Source organism: Ornithorhynchus anatinus, chromosome 9, assembly GCF_004115215.2.
Source record: "Ornithorhynchus anatinus isolate Pmale09 chromosome 9, mOrnAna1.pri.v4, whole genome shotgun sequence".
NCBI lineage: Eukaryota > Metazoa > Chordata > Mammalia > Monotremata > Ornithorhynchidae > Ornithorhynchus > Ornithorhynchus anatinus.
The window spans coordinates 44,984,942-45,005,105 of record NC_041736.1 but is presented as its reverse complement, the minus strand read 5'-3'; the positions used below and the strand labels follow the sequence as shown (position 1 = coordinate 45,005,105).

Sequence of the window (20,164 nt, the reverse complement as noted above, 5' to 3'; positions counted from 1 at the left end):
CCCAGTAATTCCTGTGCAGAGAAGCAGAACCAGGGTAGGGTGTGGTTCATCTGGTGGGTGAACAGAGTCAGGGCGAGGGAGATGGAGCCTGGTTGTAGAGAACCAAGCCCTGTGGTCTTGTGCAGCATCTGGAGGGTGGCAAGGGAGCCAGGGGAAGCTGCATTGAATTGTTCCAAGACTACAACTGCTTCCTGTCCCTTCCAGCCTTGGGACTCACCCCCTTCCTGGCCCCCATCAGAAGACAGTTTGACTGTGACCTCTGGGAACTGTCAGAAAAGTGGGGGGGGGGGTGTCATGGCCGTGCCTTGGCTGTTAGCGGGGGGGGGGTGTCATGGCCGTGCCTTGGCTGTTAGCCCAGATGCTAGAGATGGTTGACTACCCAGAGGTAGAGCTGTTCGATGCAGCTTCGGGGCCAGGGCTAGAAAGGTATCTGGACACGAGGGCCAAAGAAGTAGGAGATGAGGGAGGGGCTTGATCTGAAGAGGTTGGAATCTGAGGCTACAGAACAAGATGGAGGAGACATGGCAGTGTTCTGGGAAGAGAGAGTGAATAGATCAGTGTGAGACAACTATATTAGAGGGGGAGGAAGTGAAGAAAAAAAGAGGGGCACATCTGGGGAGGAAGAAGGAAATCACATCTGGTAAGGAGACAGGGAAGAGATTGCACATCTGGAGGGTGGGAGCTTGCAGATGTCTCTCTGTAGCTCCTGTACGGTGGCGTTCCTTTGTTCATCTCCCTGTCTTTCTATATTGTTATATCGTACTCTCCCAAGGACTTAGTACAGTGTTCTGCACACTGTAAGCACTCAATAGATGCAATTGATTGATTGATTTTTGCTTTTCCCTTTCTCTCTTCTGCCTTTCCCTCCCCACTTCTGCATGGACCATAGATGACCACTCTGGAACCCACTCCCTAGGCTGGGGAACTTGAGAAAATCTGGTCACTTTGCATCTGTAGCAAATTCTAACTCCCAAATCTTAAAATATCCTATAGTTAATATCATCCCCAAATGATCTAAATGAGTAGAACTCCCATTTCTTCCATTAGCCACCTAAACCTGTTGCATTTTAGGAGTGAGCCAAGCAGTGTGTGAAAGCAGCTGCATTTGGCTAAATTCTCAACAGTCTTCTGGAAAGCATATTTTAATGGTATTTGTTAAGAGCTTACTATGTGTTAAGCACAGTTTCAAGCACTGGGGTAGATAGATGGGGCTCACAGTCCAAGTAGGAAGGAGAACAGATATTGAAACTCCATTTTCTAGTTGAGGAAACTAAGGCACAGCCAAGCTGGGTGACTTTCACAAGGTCATAGAGCAAGCAAGTGACAGAGCTAAGATTAAAACCAAGTCCTTTGGCTTCCATGCTTATGCTGTTTCCACTAAGCCACACTGCTTCTGCTTCTCCTAAGTGGAATCTAGCTGGGAGAAACATGCTAACCAGAGGGCATGGCCTATTCTGCCTGTCATGCTTGGATGATGGATTCAAAGATGGGACTTGAAGGGCAGGAATAAACCTCCACTTCCTACTAGAACAGAAAGTCTGGTATTATGATCTATTTAATGAACTGTCGGGAGGAAGTGAAGTGATGAAATTAGCTTATGATAGTTATTTAATCATGAACAAAGGGAACAGAAGAACACAATTAGATGGCTAGGCAACACAATGGCAGATGAATCATTATAGGCAAGTGCAAAATTAATGCCACTGGGAATAGTTATTAAAGTCATTCAGGCTCTTCTGGCTCCGAAATCATTGAAGTCCTTCAGGGAGAACATCTAAGAATCATCAGGAATGGCTTGATGAAGTCATCTGCTCATTGTGTAGCAGGCAATCAACAAAGAAAATAAGGGGACCAACCATATGGAAAACATTTTGATGGCACTGCAGTGCATACGTGCCTCCGTTGTGATCACCTTATTTGAAACAAATCTCCTTTTACCTCCCATCTAGTCAGTGCCACACACATACACACAAAATGTTACAAGATAATTAAAAATATTTTTTAGAAGTAAAAAGAAACCAGTATTTTATGTATTGTGAAATTTTAAAATACAGACATAATTTTACTCTACTCTTATTTCTCTGTCCAAATCATTTCATCATACAGTCTATTATCAAAGGACAAGTTAATGAATTACAAAGTAGTTTCTTAAAAGACAAAATGGGCCCCCCATATATATATATAATTGAATATTTTTTCATTGGATTTGAGAACTGGAAAATAATACCTATCTTTCAAATAAATTTAATCCAATTCTACCTCGTCACTAAAGGAAAAAGTGCTTCCTGGAGGCAAATCCACTTTCAAAAGCAAATTTGTTTCTTTAAAGGATTGGATTTTTTTGAGATCTGAGTACAAATCTATCTGAAAAAGAAAATGCAGCTGAAATGGAGATATCCCACAAAATGGAGATATCCCACAATATGGCTTTAGATCCAGATACTTTTGCCCTACGTGCCAGGATAGTTGCAGCTCAAACTGTGCTTGTTTGAAAGAGCATGCATCATGACCATTAATTGGTATAAAGGAAAAAAAAACATGATGAGGGATCTCATGCATCAGGAGTTTAGCCATTTCTAAATGAAAGTACAGTTTCCCTATTCCCCTAGCTAATAGAGAATCCCATTTTGATTCATGGTAAAGTCATGTTTCACCTTCACATAGTAAATCAAATTATTGTAGTCTGTTTCAATTCATTGGCCCATTTGTGCAAATAATATTGCCTCACCACAGCAGGGTAATTCTGTTTTTAATGCATTCTTTCTGTTTTTAATATGTCATAAAATGGCATTAAGTATTTATAACTTCTTGAAAAAACAAGATGTAATAATTCTCCATATGCTCATCTTTCAGTGAGTAGTTCTCACTTTGGGGAAAGAGACATTCAAAAAGGAAAACAATAATAATTGTAGCATTTGTTAAGCACTTACTACGCGCCAAGCACTGTACTAAGCTCTGGGGTAGATACAAGGTAATAAGGTCAGACATAGTGCCTGTCCCACATGGGGCTCACTGTCTAAGTAGGAGGGGAAGCAAGCAGTGAGGCACAGATAAATTAAGTGACTTGCCCAAGGTCTCACAACAGGTAAATAGCAGAGTCTGGATTGGAATGCTTGTCCTCTGACTCCCAGGCCCGTGCTCCTTCCACTAGGCCACGCTTTGGCTAACTATTCAAGATAGTGCTGGTCCACGGATAGCACCTCTGAGGTCACCAAACAGTTCTTCAACAATACTTTCCTGTCCACATGACACCTGGGGATAATAGAACCAAAAGCTATAGCTCTCTGTACTATCTCCAGCACGCTACCATGACTGAGTGTTTTTTCAATTTCTATTTCGATAAATACCATATATTATTGGATGATCGAAATGATTCCCAGTGATTTGGAGTTCATGTAAGGCCAGGAACTAGAATCATAATTGTTGCTGTAAATGTATTGGGTTGCCTCTAGATTGCTAAACCTCTGAACATTTTTAAAATATTTAAATTAGAGACGGATTCAAAAATCTTCCACTTGTATGGAAAGAAGCCAGTGATCAGATTGTCAGCCAGAGTTCAATGGAATTGCCACGTGAGGTTTTGCGCTACCTCAGTGACCAAATAAACACGCAAAACTACAAGCGGAAGAAACGTCTGGGGCCTTAGATCAGTTCTTCAATCAATCGATTGTACTTATTGAGTTCTTACTGTGTGCTGAGCACTGTACTAAGCACTTGGGAGAGTACAGTATCACAGAGTTGGCCCACAACAAACTTTCAGTCTAGCATTCATTCTCACTATGGTCTCACGGAAGGAGAAGGTGTGTGACTTCCCTAAGCCTTCAGCAACCTGGCAGGGTCTGGAGGAAGAGCAGGTATTGGGCTAGTGATGGTTTTTGTCCAACTTATTCCCGCTGGCAATAATCTACTATGTTCTCATTTCCATTAACTACTGCTAGTAGTAGGGTCTTTAAACATGAAGGATGTATGAAATTGACCTAAGATTCGCTTCCGTTCTCTGGCAAGAGTTACTTTGGGGTAACTAAATTGCTTGCTTTCCTGTTTCCTTTCAGGGTTACAGAGAGTGCGCCAACTAGCACAGAACACAAGATACTTCAGAAAAAGACTGCACGAAATGGGTTTCATTATTTATGGTAATGAAGAGTCACCGGTCGTCCCCTTGCTCCTTTACATGCCTGGCAAAGTAGGGTGAGTACTGCCGTCTCTTTTAAAGGCACACACATAAGCCGGTGAGCTCGGCCAAACAGTATCTTCATCTCCCTCCAGCTCTCTGGGGGATGATTACAATATATATAACTTAGGCAATTTTATAAATTCAGCATTGCCCATACAAAACTATGGGCTTCTAACCTACCTGTGGTAGGGTCAGTGCCCAATGAGGATTAACAGGACCCATACACCAAAGTTGCCGGGTCATTGGAAGTATCAGCTTTCCTTTTAGGAAGGGGTTCCAGTCCCCAGAGCTTTGGGCCTGCTGTTGGCCGAGTGGAAAGTGCATTGTGATGGCAATCAGGAGACCTGGCTTTTAGTCCCTGTTCTGCCTGCATCTGGAAAGCGTGGGCAAAGACCACACATGCACTTCATATCGCGCTGGCATCCCTGCCCTCCTACTTGCTCGTTGCACTTCAGGACGCAGCAAGAACGTTACGGACGGGAGAGGGAAAAGGCGAGTGGTGCTGCGCAGGTTGTCAGGCGCAAGTCTCGGAATGGAGTGTCCCATCATCCCCAGAACCCCTATCGTCTTCAGGTTCCAGCCCCCGGAAGTGCTACCAATGAATCGCTTTTATTCTCCATTTGACTAAAGCTCTTAGGAATCCCAGCTCCTTCTCTTCTTTGCTTCTGCTTCATTACCCCCTGTTAGAAATCACATCGAGTAGTTACCAACTGAAAATAACTGCAAAGTAGTCTCTCAGTCATATTTTTGAGGACCCCTGATGCATAGCACCACACTATTCCATCATGAAGGTCAGTTCTGTTAATGTGATTGTTATTTTCCAACGAATTACACTTACCTAGTAATGGTACGCTGGCCCCAGCTGCAAACTGGAGCCACTGAATAATGTATTGGAAGGAGAACAGGAAAAGATATAGCTCTTTAATGAATAAGGCATCGATAGCTTTTTTCATTCAATCGTATTTATTGAGCGCTTACTGTGTGCAGAGCACCGTACTAAGCACTTGGAAAGTACGATTCGACAACAAATAGAGACAATCCCTACCCAACAACAGGCTCACAGTCTAGTCTTTATGCGTGAGACTAGTTTATAGTGCTTAGATATCAAGGAGGGCAATCTTCCAGACTTTCCTCTAATACCGTTTCTGAGGCAGAAGTCTAGTCTGACACAATATGGCACTTCTTATGCACTTATGTGATGCCCCTTCCCCAGTGATTATTCATCTTGAAATATTATTTAAAGGGTCCACTCTAAGTTTTTATTAGTGAAAATTTACGTTTGCCTAAACCAACAAGAGTTGTGTAAAACCCTCACCAACTCTAGCTTTAAATATCCCAATTCTTATTCACAGTAATTCTACAGGCCATTTTCAATATAGTGTTCTGTTGGTCTGAATTTATCGAACTAGTATTAATTGTAGGAAGGACCTACAATTTCTGCCCCAGTGGAATGTAGACTCTAGAGGCAGTAGGAAAGACCTCAGAGATTTTTCTGCAATATTTGCTCAAACACAGTTAAGTACTTGCTAGAAAATCTTGGAATAGTCCTATTCTCCATGGGCATAAATGCCTATTAGACCATCTGAGGAAACTGACCCAAACCCCACTATTCTGCCTAGGGTTAACTGCATTTTTCATCATAGCTGTTCATAGATTTGTGGTGACATAGCTTTCAGTGCTCAAATGTATGTGGGTGTTTGACCTATAGATTTTTTTTTTGGAATCTTCAGTCTTTTGTCAGGCACTAAAAATTTCACTAGCCTTTTCTCTTGAAGAAACAGTGTGGCCTAATGGAAAAAACATAGGCTTGAGAGTCAGAGGACTGGGTTTTAATCCCAACTTCACCAGTTATCTGCTGTGTTATCTTGGGCAAGTTACATAACTTCTCTGTGCCTCAGTTCCCTCAACTGCAAAATTGAGAGTCAATATCTGTTCTCCCTCCCACTCAGACTGTGAACCCCATATGGGATCTTATGATCTTGTATTTACCCCAGTGCTTAATACAGTCCTTGACATATAATAAGTCCTTAACAAAAACCACAATTAATATTTAGTTGTCATTATTATTATTTCACTTACCGTGATATAGCAGTAAATAACGGATCCAGTGTCAGTAAGCATTCACTACCTCGAAGAGTCCAGTACCAACATAGAAAAATCCACATTTAGATTTTACTATTTAATATTTAATTATTTAATCTAACAACCTGATCTAGAAAAAAGAGTTCTTGATTGGAAGTCAAAGAATCGCTGCTATGGATGAACTGTGTGACCTTGGGCAAGTCACTCAAACTTTCTTACCTCAGTGTTTCCCCTGGAAAAGTAACTATCATATGGGATGACAAAATGACACAGTAGAAAATAGACAATAGAAAGAGTGGCATAGTGAAAAGCACACAAGCCTGGTAATCAGGAGAACTGAGTTCTAATCCCAGCTCTTCCATGTGCCTGCCGTGTAATCTTCGGCAAGTCACTCAACTTCTCTGTGCCTCAATTTCCTCACCTGGAAAATGGGCAGTCATTATTTGTTCTCCCTCCTAATTAGACTGTGATCCCTATGGGGGCAGGGGACTGTATCTGACCTGATTGTCTTGTATCTATCTCAGAGCTGAGTACAGTCTTGGCATATAATAAGTGCTTAATACCATAATTATTTTTATTATAGATGTGAAAGGTATTTTAGAGTTCTTAGGAAAAGTATTTTGTAAACTAATGACTATACTTTTGGATCTTTTTTATTTTTTGTAGTCATTTTAATTTTTACCTTTCAAATTAATGTGGCCTTCACAAACTCTGAATTATAAAAAAAAAGAAATGTTTTAAGATTCTATTCATTTATATTGGACACACTAGATTCAGGAGCTGAATCAAACACTGAACTATATAATCATCTCTTCTGGACATTCCAAATTAGAATTATATGTGATTGTCAAAGTTTCCCCACCCAATGTCACAAGATACAACTCTGTGCTTTACATTCTGGTAGATGAAATAAAGACCATGCCATTAGGACTTCAGGATTATAGGCAATTGGCTCCAGATAAACTGGTCAAGCAGTTTGGACTATAGTTGGGTACACACTTACTACCTGGTGGTAACTATGAATGCTCAACATGTGAAATTTCACAACTAACCTAAACAGCTACTATATTAAGATGGTTGTGAAGGAAGAAAATATCACATGTCTTTTTTTTTTAATGATATTTGTTAAACATTTGCTTTGTGCAAGGCACGGTACTAAGCCTGTATTAGCCCTGACTGTTGCAATTGTCAGGGATACAACACTGAGGCTTGGTGGGAAGTTGGACTGACCCAGTAGTAATAGTTCTAATCCTTAGAAAAAAATAGCCATCGCTTTTTACAACTAACTAAATAATAATAATTTGGGTATTTAAGTGCTTACTATGTGCCAGGTACTGTTCTAAACACTAGGGTATATACAAGATAATCGGGTTGGAGACAGTCCCCATCCCACATAGGGCTCACATTCTTAATTCCCATTTTACAGATGAGGGAACTGAGGCACAGAGAAATTAAGTAACTTGCCCAAAGTCACATAGCAGACAAGTAGTGAATTAAGGATTAGAACCCAGGTCCTTCAAAATCCCAGACCTTTGCTCTATCGACTAGACCATGCTGCTTCTCAATTAGAATACATCATCTCATCATTTCTTTTACATGGAGAACAAAAAATAGGGCTTTAAGCATTTACCTGACCAAAGCCAAAAAAGCCCAGTGCATTTGCCCTGGAATTGCTTCAGTGCTGGTGGGCAGAGAAAGAGTCTACCAACTCTGTATTGTACTTTCCCAAGGCCTTATTACAGTTCTTTGCACACAGTAAGTGGTCAATAAACTCCTTTGATTGATTGTTCACTAGTCTCCACAGGTGAGGGCTTTCATGCCTTAGGAGGTAATGAGGTAGTTCCTCAGCTGAGGTAGCTCAGAAACTAAGGTAATGTGGCCCCAGGGTTCCTACAAGCTTCTGGAGTCCCAACTGAACCCTAGTCCAGAGAAAGATGGAAATATATTTATAATTGCTCCCGACATGAAGGGACTCTACAATGTCCAGAGACCCTCCGATTTGGGGCTGGAGCAGGTTGTGGGGAACTTGGGTATTTCCCAATGCACGTGCCCTGTGCCCTGAATTATGTGTTGAAGGAGTATTTAGGACTTCAAGTAAGGTTCCTGTTTTAGCATTCATAATGTCAAAATGTCAAAATGTGTGTCATGAGGGGCTCTGAGGTCAAATCCTGCCCAAGTGTCCACAGATGGATTTTCTGCCACTCCAACTCTCGCCTTAATAAATTTATATTCTATATTTTGAAGGGTGAAAAGTTTGGCCACTAAAAGGAGTCGGGATGGCCATTTGGTGAAAGTGGGAAGGATGAATGAATAGCTCGATTCTCAAGACTGGTTCATTCTCTTTGAGTTATAAACTGAAATTTTATGTAAAAGCTGACAGATTCGGGGGGGGGGGGGGGAGAGACGGGTGAGTGAGCAAGAGAGAGAGAGAAAGAAAAAGAAAGAAAGAAAGAAAAAAGAAAGAAGGAAGGAAAGTGCAACTTTTAGTATATCTTACAACTGGAAGGATTCATTCAGATGTTGATATCTTCCAAGAGGAACTTGCACTGCTTGATTACATTGCCTCATTTTTCAGGTTTATGGCTTGTAATTTACTGTCTGTTTCACTTGGATACTCTAAACTTTTACAAAGTCATGGGCCTTTTCATTTCAGAAACATAGATCTTAGCTAGGAAAGCAAGTACCTGGTCACCTGAAACTAGTTAAACGTGTCCAAAATACTAGGCATAAATGCCTTTGTCTCTCATGTAAAGCTTTGATAGATTGGTGACTTGGTTTTGTATAGCCTGTGTTTGCTTTATAAATGCATGCCTCTTTTTGCACATTGATCGATATGTTGAAATATAACCATTGCAAGCCAGAAACATTTCCATATCTTCTTTTCTTTCCCATTTAGAGCTTTTGCGAGGCATCTATTAGAAAGGAAGATCGGGGTGGTGGTTGTTGGGTTTCCAGCTACCCCATTGGCAGAAGCTCGGGCTCGGTTTTGTGTATCAGCTGCTCATACCCGGGAGATGTTAGACACGGTAAGCGCGTAACAGTGTTCCTACCACAGGTCTATTGGGGAACTTCAGTATTATTGCTTGGGCCTAGAGCTTTGGGCCTATTTGGGGTCCTGCTGCTTTGTTACTTTGCATTTTGTGACTTTTTGTTGTTGTTAAGTGCTTACTATGTGCCAGGCTTTGTTCTAAGTTCAAACTAATCACGTTGGACACAATCCATGTCCCACATGGGTCTCCTTCTTAATTCCCATTTTACAGATGAGGTAACTGAGGCACAGGGAAGTTAAGTGAATTGCCCAAGGTCACCCAACAGAAAAGCATCAGAGCCGGAATTAGAACCCAGGTCCTTCTGACTCCCAGGTCCATGTTCTATCCATTAGACTACATTGCTTCTGCACCTCACTTGTTTTGCAGTTGGTTTTTCTGGCCCTTTCTTTGAAAACTGTTTTTAAAAAGGCAAATGAAAACTACTCCGTAAGTGCTATCCTATATTGGACTTCCCAACCTTTATTTTGACATTTCAAATTTCAACTCAATCCATAATAACAGTTAATGCTCGGTAGAAGCAGGACTGAAATGTGAAAATAGCATATGGGAGCAGAAGACTAAGCAATGAGGAAATAATTAGAAATGAGACTGTTTTGACATTATCCAAAGAAAAAGGAATGATAGCAGAAAGGTGTGCTGGCTTGGATGAGTTTTGAGGGATTTAGTTTCTACTTTGTACAGAAGAGGACATGCATGCATTTCAACGTGTGTATGTGAGCATTTATACAAAAGATATATATATATATATATATATATATATTCAGATACCTTTACACACAAGAATAGTTATAAGATGCTACGTATCAGGGACATCATTAGTTTTGTTTGAGTGGAGTTAGTACCGAAATCATTCATGGTATAGACCTGGAATATTTTGGAAAGGAAGCCATTCTAAATAAGTACTCCTATTAGATACAGTGCCTAAAAAATGTAGTTGAAATACATACTTTTTCACAGAAAATCACTTTCTAGCAAATGAAGTAAAGGACAGTTTGTATACGATTTGGGGGTGAAACAGAACCCATATACCTTGAGGATACTTTTGAAAGAAAGCCTTGTCTATATGTTTTTGATATTTGAGCATTTGGGTCCCACTTTTCCTCGAGATTAATGATGCCCTATTGCTAAGCGTAGGCCTCCAGCCTTAGATGAGAGATAAAAGCGAAAGACTCGACAAAAATGGCCAGCCCCGAGATGTGACGTTTTCCTTTGATCCAGGCCCTTTTTTTATTTGCCAGAAAGCGCTAATATTTCAGCAAATTAGAGCGCTGAAAGGGAGCCAGTAGATGTCCAATAAACAGTAAGGAACCAGAGAGGAAATACTTAAGCTTAGAAAAGAGAAGAGGATCCCTGTTCCTGGCCTCACAAAGCAACAGTGAAGAAATAGGCGAAGAAAAGAGAAGAGGGTCACTGTTCCTGGCCCCACAAAGCAATAGTTGAAGGCCTCTCAGCAGGACTTTAGTTGACTCTTAGCTGCTCAACCCCGGCTTCACAGGCAAGCTTAGACCAGAAATCAACAGTCCTAGTACAATTCTTTGTTCAAAAAGAAAGAAAAGTTGGTTTTGAGGCCTACTCTGTACTGAGTGCTTTGGAGAGTACAATTGTTGTAATAGACATAATAATAATAATAATGTTGGTATTTGTTAAGCGCTTACTATGTGCCGAGCACTGTTCTAAGCTCTGGGGTAGACATAGGGGAATCAGGTTGTCCCACGTGGGGCTCACAGTCTTCATCCCCATTTTACAGATGAGGGAACTGAGGCACAGAGAAGTTAAGTGACTTGCCCACAGTCACACAGCCGACAAGTGGCAGAGCTGGGATTCGAACTCATGAGCCCTGACTCCAAAGCCCATGCTCTTTCCACTGAGCCACGCTGCTTCAATGATCCCCACACAAAGAATTTATAGTCTAGCCAGAGAGATGCTGAAATAATTCACTGCTCAGGGGAAGAAGAAGGGATAAGAAGGATATGTAAGTAAACATGTACAGAAAATTGACAAGTGGTTGTGAATACACCAGGGGAAAATTGGTGCAGAAGTTGTGAAGTGGTGAAATGATGGGGAAAATATAACCTGGAGGAAGAAAAATTCATCAAGAAAGGCTTCCTGAGGGAGATATGATTTCAAAAGGATTTTGAAGATGGGGAGAGTTGTGGTCTGGTGGCTGGGGAAAGGACATGAGAGATATGAGGACAAGATACAGTGAGTACACTAGCTTGAGACCTATGAAGAGAATGAGTTGGGGTGTAGTGGGAGAAAAGATTGGGTAAAAAGGAGAGTTGATTGAGTGCTCTAAAGCCATGGCAAGGAGTTTCTGCTTGATGCAGAGAGGAGTAACCCTTAAAGATTTTTGAGGCAGAGGGAGACGTGTGCAGAACCACATTTTAGAAAAAATAATCTGGGCAGCAGAGTGAACTCTGGACTGGAGAAGGGAGACACTGGAGGTAGGAAGTTCAGTGAGGAGGCTGATGGAATAGTCAAGCCGGAAAATGACAACTTAATGGACCAGTGTAGTGGTCATTTTGATAGAGAGGAAGGGGCAGAGAGCCTGGTTTTCTTCCTTTCCTATTCTGGCATTTATGAAACAACATGTGGCCTAGGGAGCAGAATTCAGAATTCAAATCTACACGCCTCTCTAATGTCATGCAAACATTAAGCATGTCAAAACAAGGAACAACCTTTTTGTGTGCACAGTTTATCTGAAGCTGTGGGTCCAGCATTTGCCTTTTCAGCCACACATGAACTCATATGTGATCTTCACCAGGAGTGGGGACTGTTGAGAAAAAGCTTCCAGGATTTTTTGATGGACTTAATATGGGGATTAAAATAGAGGTAGAAGTTAAGGCTAATGTCAAGGCTACGAGCTTGGGAGGTGGGGCGGGTGGTGGTATTATCAGTTGTATTAGAAGGTTAGGTAGAGGAGAAGATTTGGAAAGGAAGGTGAGGAGTTCAAATTTAGACATTTTGAGCTTGAGACCCCAGCAGGTTACCCATGTGGACATGAAGGCAGTGAACAGGTTCTTCCCTCACACGTTCATGCTCATTTTACATTTTGCATACTGTTTCTGAAAATAGTTCAGAATCATCTGTATGTCTTCTTGAGTATGTGCTTCCAGAGTCCAGTCATTAGTATTGTGGAGCATCTGTAAAATTGATTCAAGTACTTTCAGTGATGCTCTAAACGCCTATGGGTTTGGAAGCCCTTCCAGGGAGGCCTGAATCACACTGTAATACCAACTTTCATCAGATTCCTGACTGCACTGCACTAAACTGGACACCGCATATCTACATAGACTTGCAGAGTGTTCTGACGCTTGTTGCCACTGATGCTAAACAGTGTTTTTGTCTCACAGAGGACTGGATAGAGCTTTTTGATTCGGTTTTCTTCCTTTCCTATTCTGACATTTATGGGGCGACCTGTGGCCTAGGGAGCGGAATTCGGAATTCAAATCCATGTGGCAGATAGGGATCTTGAGGAGTTGTAGAGCTTGCTCATGTGCAGGTTGGTACAAAATCTAAGTCTTTTTTAGGCTTTCTCTCTTTCCCTCTGTACACATATACATTTTACATGCCTCTCTACATGCCTCTCTAATGTAGGAACACAAAAAGGAACAGGCTTTTTATGTGCACAGTTTATCTGAAGCCGTGGGTCCAGCATTTGCCTTTTCAGCCACGCATGAACTCGTATGTCAACTTCACCAGCAGTGGTGACTTCTTTGAATATGGACAACTATATTCATATATAATGATGGTATTTGTTAAGTGCTTGCAATGTGCCAAGCACTGTTCTAAGTGCTGGGATAGACATAAGGTAATCAGGTTGGACACAGTCCCTGTCCCATCTGGGGCTCACAGTCTTAATCCCCATTTTACAGATGAGATAACTGATGCACAGAGAACTGAAGCGACTCGCCCGAGGTCACACAGCAGACAGGTGGTGGAAATTTGAACTCATGACCTTCTGACTCCGGGTCTGTGCTCTATTCACTAGGCCACCCTGCTTCTCAGGACATGACATGTAGAGAGGGGTGTGTAGAGAGGTGTGTAGAATGTATATGTGTAGAGAGGAAAAGGGAGAGAGCCTGAAAAAGACTTAGATTTTGTACCAACCTGCATGTGAGCAAGCTCTACAGTCTACTCAAGATCCCTATCTGCCACATGGATTTGAATTCTGAATTCTGCTCCCTAGGCCACATATTGTCTCATAAATGCCAAAATAGGAAAGGAAGAAAACTGAATCAAGAAGCTCTAACCAGTCCTCTGTGAGACAAAAACACTGTTTAACATTCATGGCAACAAGCTTCAGAGCAATCTACAAGCCTGTATAAATACGCGGTGTCCAGCCTTCTTTACCATAAACCACAATTTTTTTATGGTATTTGTTAAGCGCTTACTATGTGCCGAGCACTGTTCTAAACGCTGGGGTAGATACAGGGTAATCAGGTTGTCCCACGTGTGGCTCACAGCCTTCATCCCCATTTTACAGATGAGGGAACTGAGGCACCGAGAAGTGAAGTGACTTGCCCACAGTCACACAGCTGACACGCGGAGGGGTGGGAATTAGAACCCATGACCTCTGACTCCCAAGCCCGTGATCTTTCCACTGAGCCACGCTGCTTCTCTAGAAGGCGGCAGAATAAGCGAGCAGTCCATCCTGCTCTGCAGCAATTAGAAACGGGGCGCATTCTTTTTAGGCCAGAGGCTTCGATCAGACCCCGAGTCCAGGAGGAGTAATTAAAACAGCCCAGCTCTTGAAGGTATCCACTGGGACAGTACAACGAGGGGACTGTCTTTGCAAACCCGCTATGTTGAAAGGATCATTAATCCCACATCAGTTTTATCAGTCATATCTGTTCATCTAATATCTGCCCCATGCTTAGTACAGTGCATGGCTCAAAGTAAGCATTTAACAAATACCAAAATTATTATTAGTAATAGTATCAGTCTCCCTTCTTTATCTACTGTCATCTACCAGGCTGAAAGACTATTGTATAATTGTGCGTATAAATGTCATTTAATTTTCACAAACCCACGGAGTTCTTTTTAGGATATCACTCTTCCAGGTAGATTTCAAAATATCTATCGACCCACATACTTGTTCTCTAGCCTCCGCACATGTATGATAGCCGTCCCACTGACTTCTTCTCCATTCCCTCCTGTTTCACTCTGTACCTAATTTGAAGGAACAAAAGCACCCGATCCATCCTGTTATAGGTAAATCTAGACTCAAATCTAACCAGAGGGGAATAGGAAAAAAAAAAGTTGTGGAAAAATGAGACAAAGGATCGAAAAAAACATGGTTCACGGGAACATTCTTTAATGCATGAGAAGACAGAAAAAGGAGAACATAAAAGGGGAAAGTGATGGAAGGTAATGAGACAGAATTTGACGAAATTCTTCCTGCCCACCACCTGATTTTTCATGATATCAAGAGATGCGGGTCCCTGCTAATCTGTGTGATTAAGATAGCGTTTACATATTTGTTCCCCAACTATTTCAGTTTAGGGTAGGCCTGCTCGTTGGCATCTCTGATTCAGGAAAAGATTGAAAAATAAATTAAGTTCATTGGGTCGAATACTTCCTGTTGCAATCAGTTTAAGCACGCAATGCTCTCCTACTCTGGTGAGGGTTTTTATAATGGCATGTTTTATTTGCTTTGTGGTTTGATTGGAAGGGAAGCATGAATTTTGTTTCTTTCGGCCCTACAATGAGTTCTTTGAATCCTTCGGCTTTTTCACCCATACTGTGCTCTCGCCTTTCAAGAGCGCGCAGCTGTTTCTGATGGTTGGCTATCCATGAGGTATGAAGAAGCAGTCACAGACATCCCTGGTGCAAAAAGTGGAGGCAAAGAGCCAGCCACCAGGGTGGTGCCATGGACAGTGGAAAGGACGGCAGATTTTATTGATTTCATTAATCGCCTCAGCCACAGAAAAAAAATTGGACTAGTGTACACTGTAAAGTGAGCTGCAAGGCTGATTTACAGTACTGCGCTCTTGGATTTATATGCAGTATTCATGCATTGTGTCACCTAGGGTATCTTAGCTTAAACCTCCTTAATTCGTTTTAAATTTACAACCTCACAGGGTTGGACTCAATTGGTTTTAAAGGAAAGCTTGTAGCGAGAGCATGGGTCATTTTTTTTTCTTTTTCATCCAAATTTTGAAAAAAAAATCTTCAAAATAAACATTCCCTATGTGATGTTTGGCCGTTTGAGACAAAAAAATAAAATAAACAAATTAGCAGCTAACATGGCTCTTGGGCTTAAAACCCACATTCTAATGATATGATTTTGCTCCCTTTTCTTCACTGTTAAAGTAACAAGAAAAACAAGGCTGTATGTTTGTTATGGCACTTGCCATTCAGATGGGAACCAGAAGGGTGAATGATTTCAGCCAATGCTAAGATAACTGATACAGTGCAATACCCTTGCAGGTTTTGAAAGCCCTGGACGAAATGGGTGATCTCCTACAACTGAAATATTCCCGGCACAAGAAGTCAGTTTGCCCTGAACTCTACGATGAGACAAGCTTTGAACTTGAAGATTAAATTTCCAAGCCCTGAATGGAACGTTAGGACTTTGCCAGAAAGAACTACTCCTCCACCCCTCCCCAACGCCCCCAAAAAGGAATATAAATGTATTTCTTCCCCTTCTTTGGACGGTTTTTGTTTCTCTAAGTAATTAACAGAACTGAGGGAGAAAATGTCGCATTCTATCTCCAATTTGTGCCTAAAGAGGCTGCAATATTGCTTGGGATTTTGAACCTGTCCTCCCCAGACCCTTCTCCCTGGTAAAAATCTATTTCTGAAGATATTTTTGAAGGTAGAGTCCAGGTCCCAGATGTTGTGATCCAGCTTCTATGGTGCTGTCCTTATTGAGGGCCAAAAAAAACACAAGGCTTTTGATGGGTCCCCCATTATTTTTATTTAATTCAACAGATTGGTTGTGTGTTATCTGAAGCACATTTAATCTGCAGATTTGGGGCTTTTCATTCTATTTTGTCATTGTTTTTAATCTACAAAGGCTGTTGACCCTATAGATCATTTTGGACCAATTCCAGGAGCAATAGCTGGATAGAAGTGTTTTGCAACCACTTGACAGACTTTGAGCTCTCAAAGGACAGGTGTCAAGAGAAAGCTAATGTTCAGAGGAAGAGAGGGAGAGTAATTGATCTCCAACTCTTAGGAAGCCTTTGAAGAAAACTCTTCTTTTCCTCCCTCTCCAGTCCCCTGTGGTTTACTCCATGCGTGGTTTTTGAGGTCTGAAAAACTCAGGAGTTTTGTTTCACTGGGAAGGAAAAAACAGAACAAGAGCCAAATTTAGGGCTCAACTAAGAGGGTGGCTCAAGATGGAGAAGTTTTTCCTCCTAAAATGTTTGACTTTGGAATTGCACTGCAGTCAGGGCATTCCAAGGACCATGGGGTGTTCTATTTATGATGTGCAAAACAACAATCCTTTCTAAGCTTCATGGATGAGCAGCAATCTTAATACCGATTTAACTTGCGAGTGATGAGAAGGTTCTTGTTTCCTTGCAGTCAACTTTCACAATGCTGTTCTTCAGGAAAGCAAAGTAAAAGAAAGCCATTTGGAAGCAAATTATGTTGCACTTTCAGTTCATGACATACAGACCAGTGACCTGCTTGAAATACTGCTCAGACTGAAGACGCCCCTCCAAGAAAGCTGACGCTGTGACTCCCTGCGCTATCATCTTTTTTTTTTTTATGTCAACTTGACTTAACCTGAGTTTAATGTAATTTTTATTTTCTTCACACATCATTTTAGCGTTTGAATGTATGACCCAGTGGCTGAGGGGAGAGGGAATGGTTAAAATCCCCTTTGGTTCTAATGAATGTGCAGGGTGCCTAAGGAAAACATTACCTTTAACAGAGGTGGCACCTAAATGTAGGTGGAGAAACCAAACACATCCAAGGTGTTGGCAGGTCATAGGTTTGGATATATTTTAGAAAGGACTCCGTAGCTGTAACAGTGAGCTATGACACATTCCACAATATCAAATGTCATTGTAAACAAAGTCGATGAAGAGATGTTTAGCTTTCTGTTATCCAGATGTACCACACTTTAATGTTCTTGTCAATTGTGGATTTAATGAGAATAGGAACACTGAGCTTGCTGCACAGTAATTACAGTATACGCTGCGTCTTGCTGGTTAAAGGATAAAATTGATTCTGCTAGGGTCCATTTTTAATCGGCAAGCTAATAAAATCCAGTAAGTTATGTAGCTTTGAAAGTGGACTACAAAATATTACATCACAGATGTTTAGAAATTATATTTGTGGGGGTGGGGGGGATTCAAAAGCACTGAAGCATTGATTACTCTCTTGAAGACTGAATAGAGATAAAAGCAAATGGATTGAAGGTGCCGTACTGTTCATCACAGTAAAAATGTATACTTTCTTCATTGAAAATGAAATCCTTTAAACTGAGTTTCGTACCTAAGAATTCAAAACAAACGTCCCTACCTGTGGAGGAGCTGGGTTGGATGCAAGGGACGGAGAAATCTTTGCAGCCCGAAGATGTTGGTCACAAGGTACAGTGGTGAACTGCGAACTTGCTAGACTTTAACCTTTAATTCTGTAAGCGAGCCTGGACGCAAGCCCTCCCCGCTGCCTATGTCTAACTGACATGTGCTGGGAAACAGCGCTATGCATGTCAGCAGCTGACACTTTCTCATTTTGAGGGCCCAGGTCGGGATTCAGCATTGGAAAATGATTATTTTTCCCCCCATGGGGGAGAGTTTCCCTTCGTTCTCAGGGCTTAAGGGGATGGGGGCAGCTTATGACATTAGATCATGAGACAAAGATGCCTCTCGCTCCCTCCCCAGAACTCTATTCTCTTTGAATCTGTAATCAGAAAAGGTGTAGGCTAGCTGGATTGCCCTTGGAGCCCTAAAAAAGGGCTACCACTCTACATTTTGATGGTGATATAGATGAAGAAAGAATTGAATATATGTTTACTTAAAATGTCAGGATTTAGCCCATCAGCTTTTTCATTCATTAACTAACTTTCAGACACACAGGAAAGATTATTCAGTTGCCGGTGCTCATCACATGTCCAGATGAAATGGTGTGTCATGGGAAATAATAATAATGCCAAAGACGTCTGCCATAAATTTCTTAGGGCTACAGCAGGTGCACTGCAGGGCACTTTGAAAACACTGAGTAGAATCAGAACATTCAACCTGCTGCCCTTAATGGCTTAATGACTAGGATTTTGCCTTCACTGTCAATCTAATGAAATGGGGATTAGCAATTTGTATTTATAATCAGGATTCAGCACAATGCACCTCGGGTATGTTGGGCTGGGTTAGACTTTGGAGAGTTGGCACTAGGCTGGGGTCTTGTTCCTTGGGGTGTGGATGTGTCTTCTGACTGACTCAGAACTATGCACAATTGCCAACTAATATCCACGGGACCTGAAGTCCCCAATTTTACCTCCCTCCTCTGTGGACTCTAGGTCCTGCTAGGAGGTCACTTGGACAAACTGTAGGGTCGGAGGACAATGATCAAAATATGGAAAAACCTAAAACTGATATAATAATAACAATAATAGTATTTATTAAGCACTTACTATGTGCTAGGCACTGTTCTAAGCACTGGGTGAGATACAAGGTATTCAGGTTGTCCCCCATGGGGCTCAGAGTCTTAGTCCCCATTTTACAGATGAGGTAACTGAGACACAGATAAATAACTTGCCCAAAGTCACACAGCTGACACAGTGGCGGAGCCAGGATTAGAACCCACGACTTCTGACTCCCAAGCCCATGCTCTTTCCACTGAGCCACGCTGCTTCTCCGATAGGTCTGATAGGTCAGCATGCTGAAATCAGGATTTCTGGGCTAGAGTCGAAGATGGATATAGGCAGAATCTGTTACACCTTTGTACTCAAAAACCTGGGCACACTACATGGGTGCTGGTTCAAGTTTATCCAGTATTAGTTCTTGGTTATAATGGACTTTTCTGCCAAATCAACATCAGGAAAAATGCAGCTGCCTGTAAACCCAACCCCTGCCTGCTTAGATAGGATTAGGTACCAGTCATAATTCATCGGTTGCACATCTAAAACTATCATAAGCAGGGAAAGCAAAGCAAAGAGTTGAACAATTATTCTCTACATTTGATCACTCTACAGCTGATATGGATCACTCGTTTGTTCCTTCAGTGGTATTTATTGAGTGCTTACTGTGTGCAAAGCACTGTACTAAGAGCTTGGGAGAGTACAATATAGCAACATACAGACTCATCCCTGCCCACAACGAGCTCACAGTCATTCAAATTGAAAGACCCTTTCAGAATCAGGATTTTTTGACTTGAGTTATCTAAATATTTGCCTCAGCTCTCCAAGCTCATTTTCCCTGAGTAGATGTGGATGCAGTATTGAGACGAAACTAGAGAGATCATTCACTGACTCCTTTCTGTTAAATGCTCCCTTTCTGTTTTTTGATCTTGCTCAGAGAGATACGTATTCTCTGTCTCTTGTTCTAGCCCCAGAAATGTCTTTAATCTTAATTATCTTTGTCAACGGTAGTCTTTGGATGGTGTGAAATTCTTAGCAATTGTTCAGATGTCTTCTAAGTGAAGCGTCCTTATCTGCTGAATGTTCCTCTAGATATTTATAAATATCAGACATCACCTAAGATTGAGGTTTAAAAGCAAAAGTTCAAAGGATAAAAGCATAACTGGATTGAATTTATGGTTTGATTTATGGTAAGAATAATAATGATTGTGCTTTGAACCTGCATAGTGATTTATAGCCAAGGACTTTGTGGAGTTATTCTGTGATGTCAAAACAACAGAAGCCAAGTCTTTTGGGTCCTATCTTCCAGAGAGCCTTGCTCAGCTA

At 41.5% G+C, this 20,164-nt stretch overlaps 1 protein-coding gene across 2 annotated transcripts in view; it reads left to right on the top strand.

The window, feature by feature from the left end:
- The window catches only part of SPTLC3 (serine palmitoyltransferase long chain base subunit 3), a 98,024-nt gene extending 82,067 nt beyond the window's left edge, over positions 1 to 15,957 (top strand). For both annotated transcript variants that reach the window (XM_039913180.1, XM_029071631.2), the window contains 3 exons: positions 4,053 to 4,188; positions 9,153 to 9,282; positions 15,739 to 15,957. In XM_039913180.1, coding sequence (XP_039769114.1) covers positions 4,053 to 4,188; positions 9,153 to 9,282; positions 15,739 to 15,852 — 380 coding nt within the window. In that variant the 3' untranslated portion in view covers positions 15,853 to 15,957. The remainder of the gene's footprint in view (positions 1 to 4,052; positions 4,189 to 9,152; positions 9,283 to 15,738) is intronic.
- The last annotated feature ends 4,207 nt before the right edge of the window (positions 15,958 to 20,164 follow it).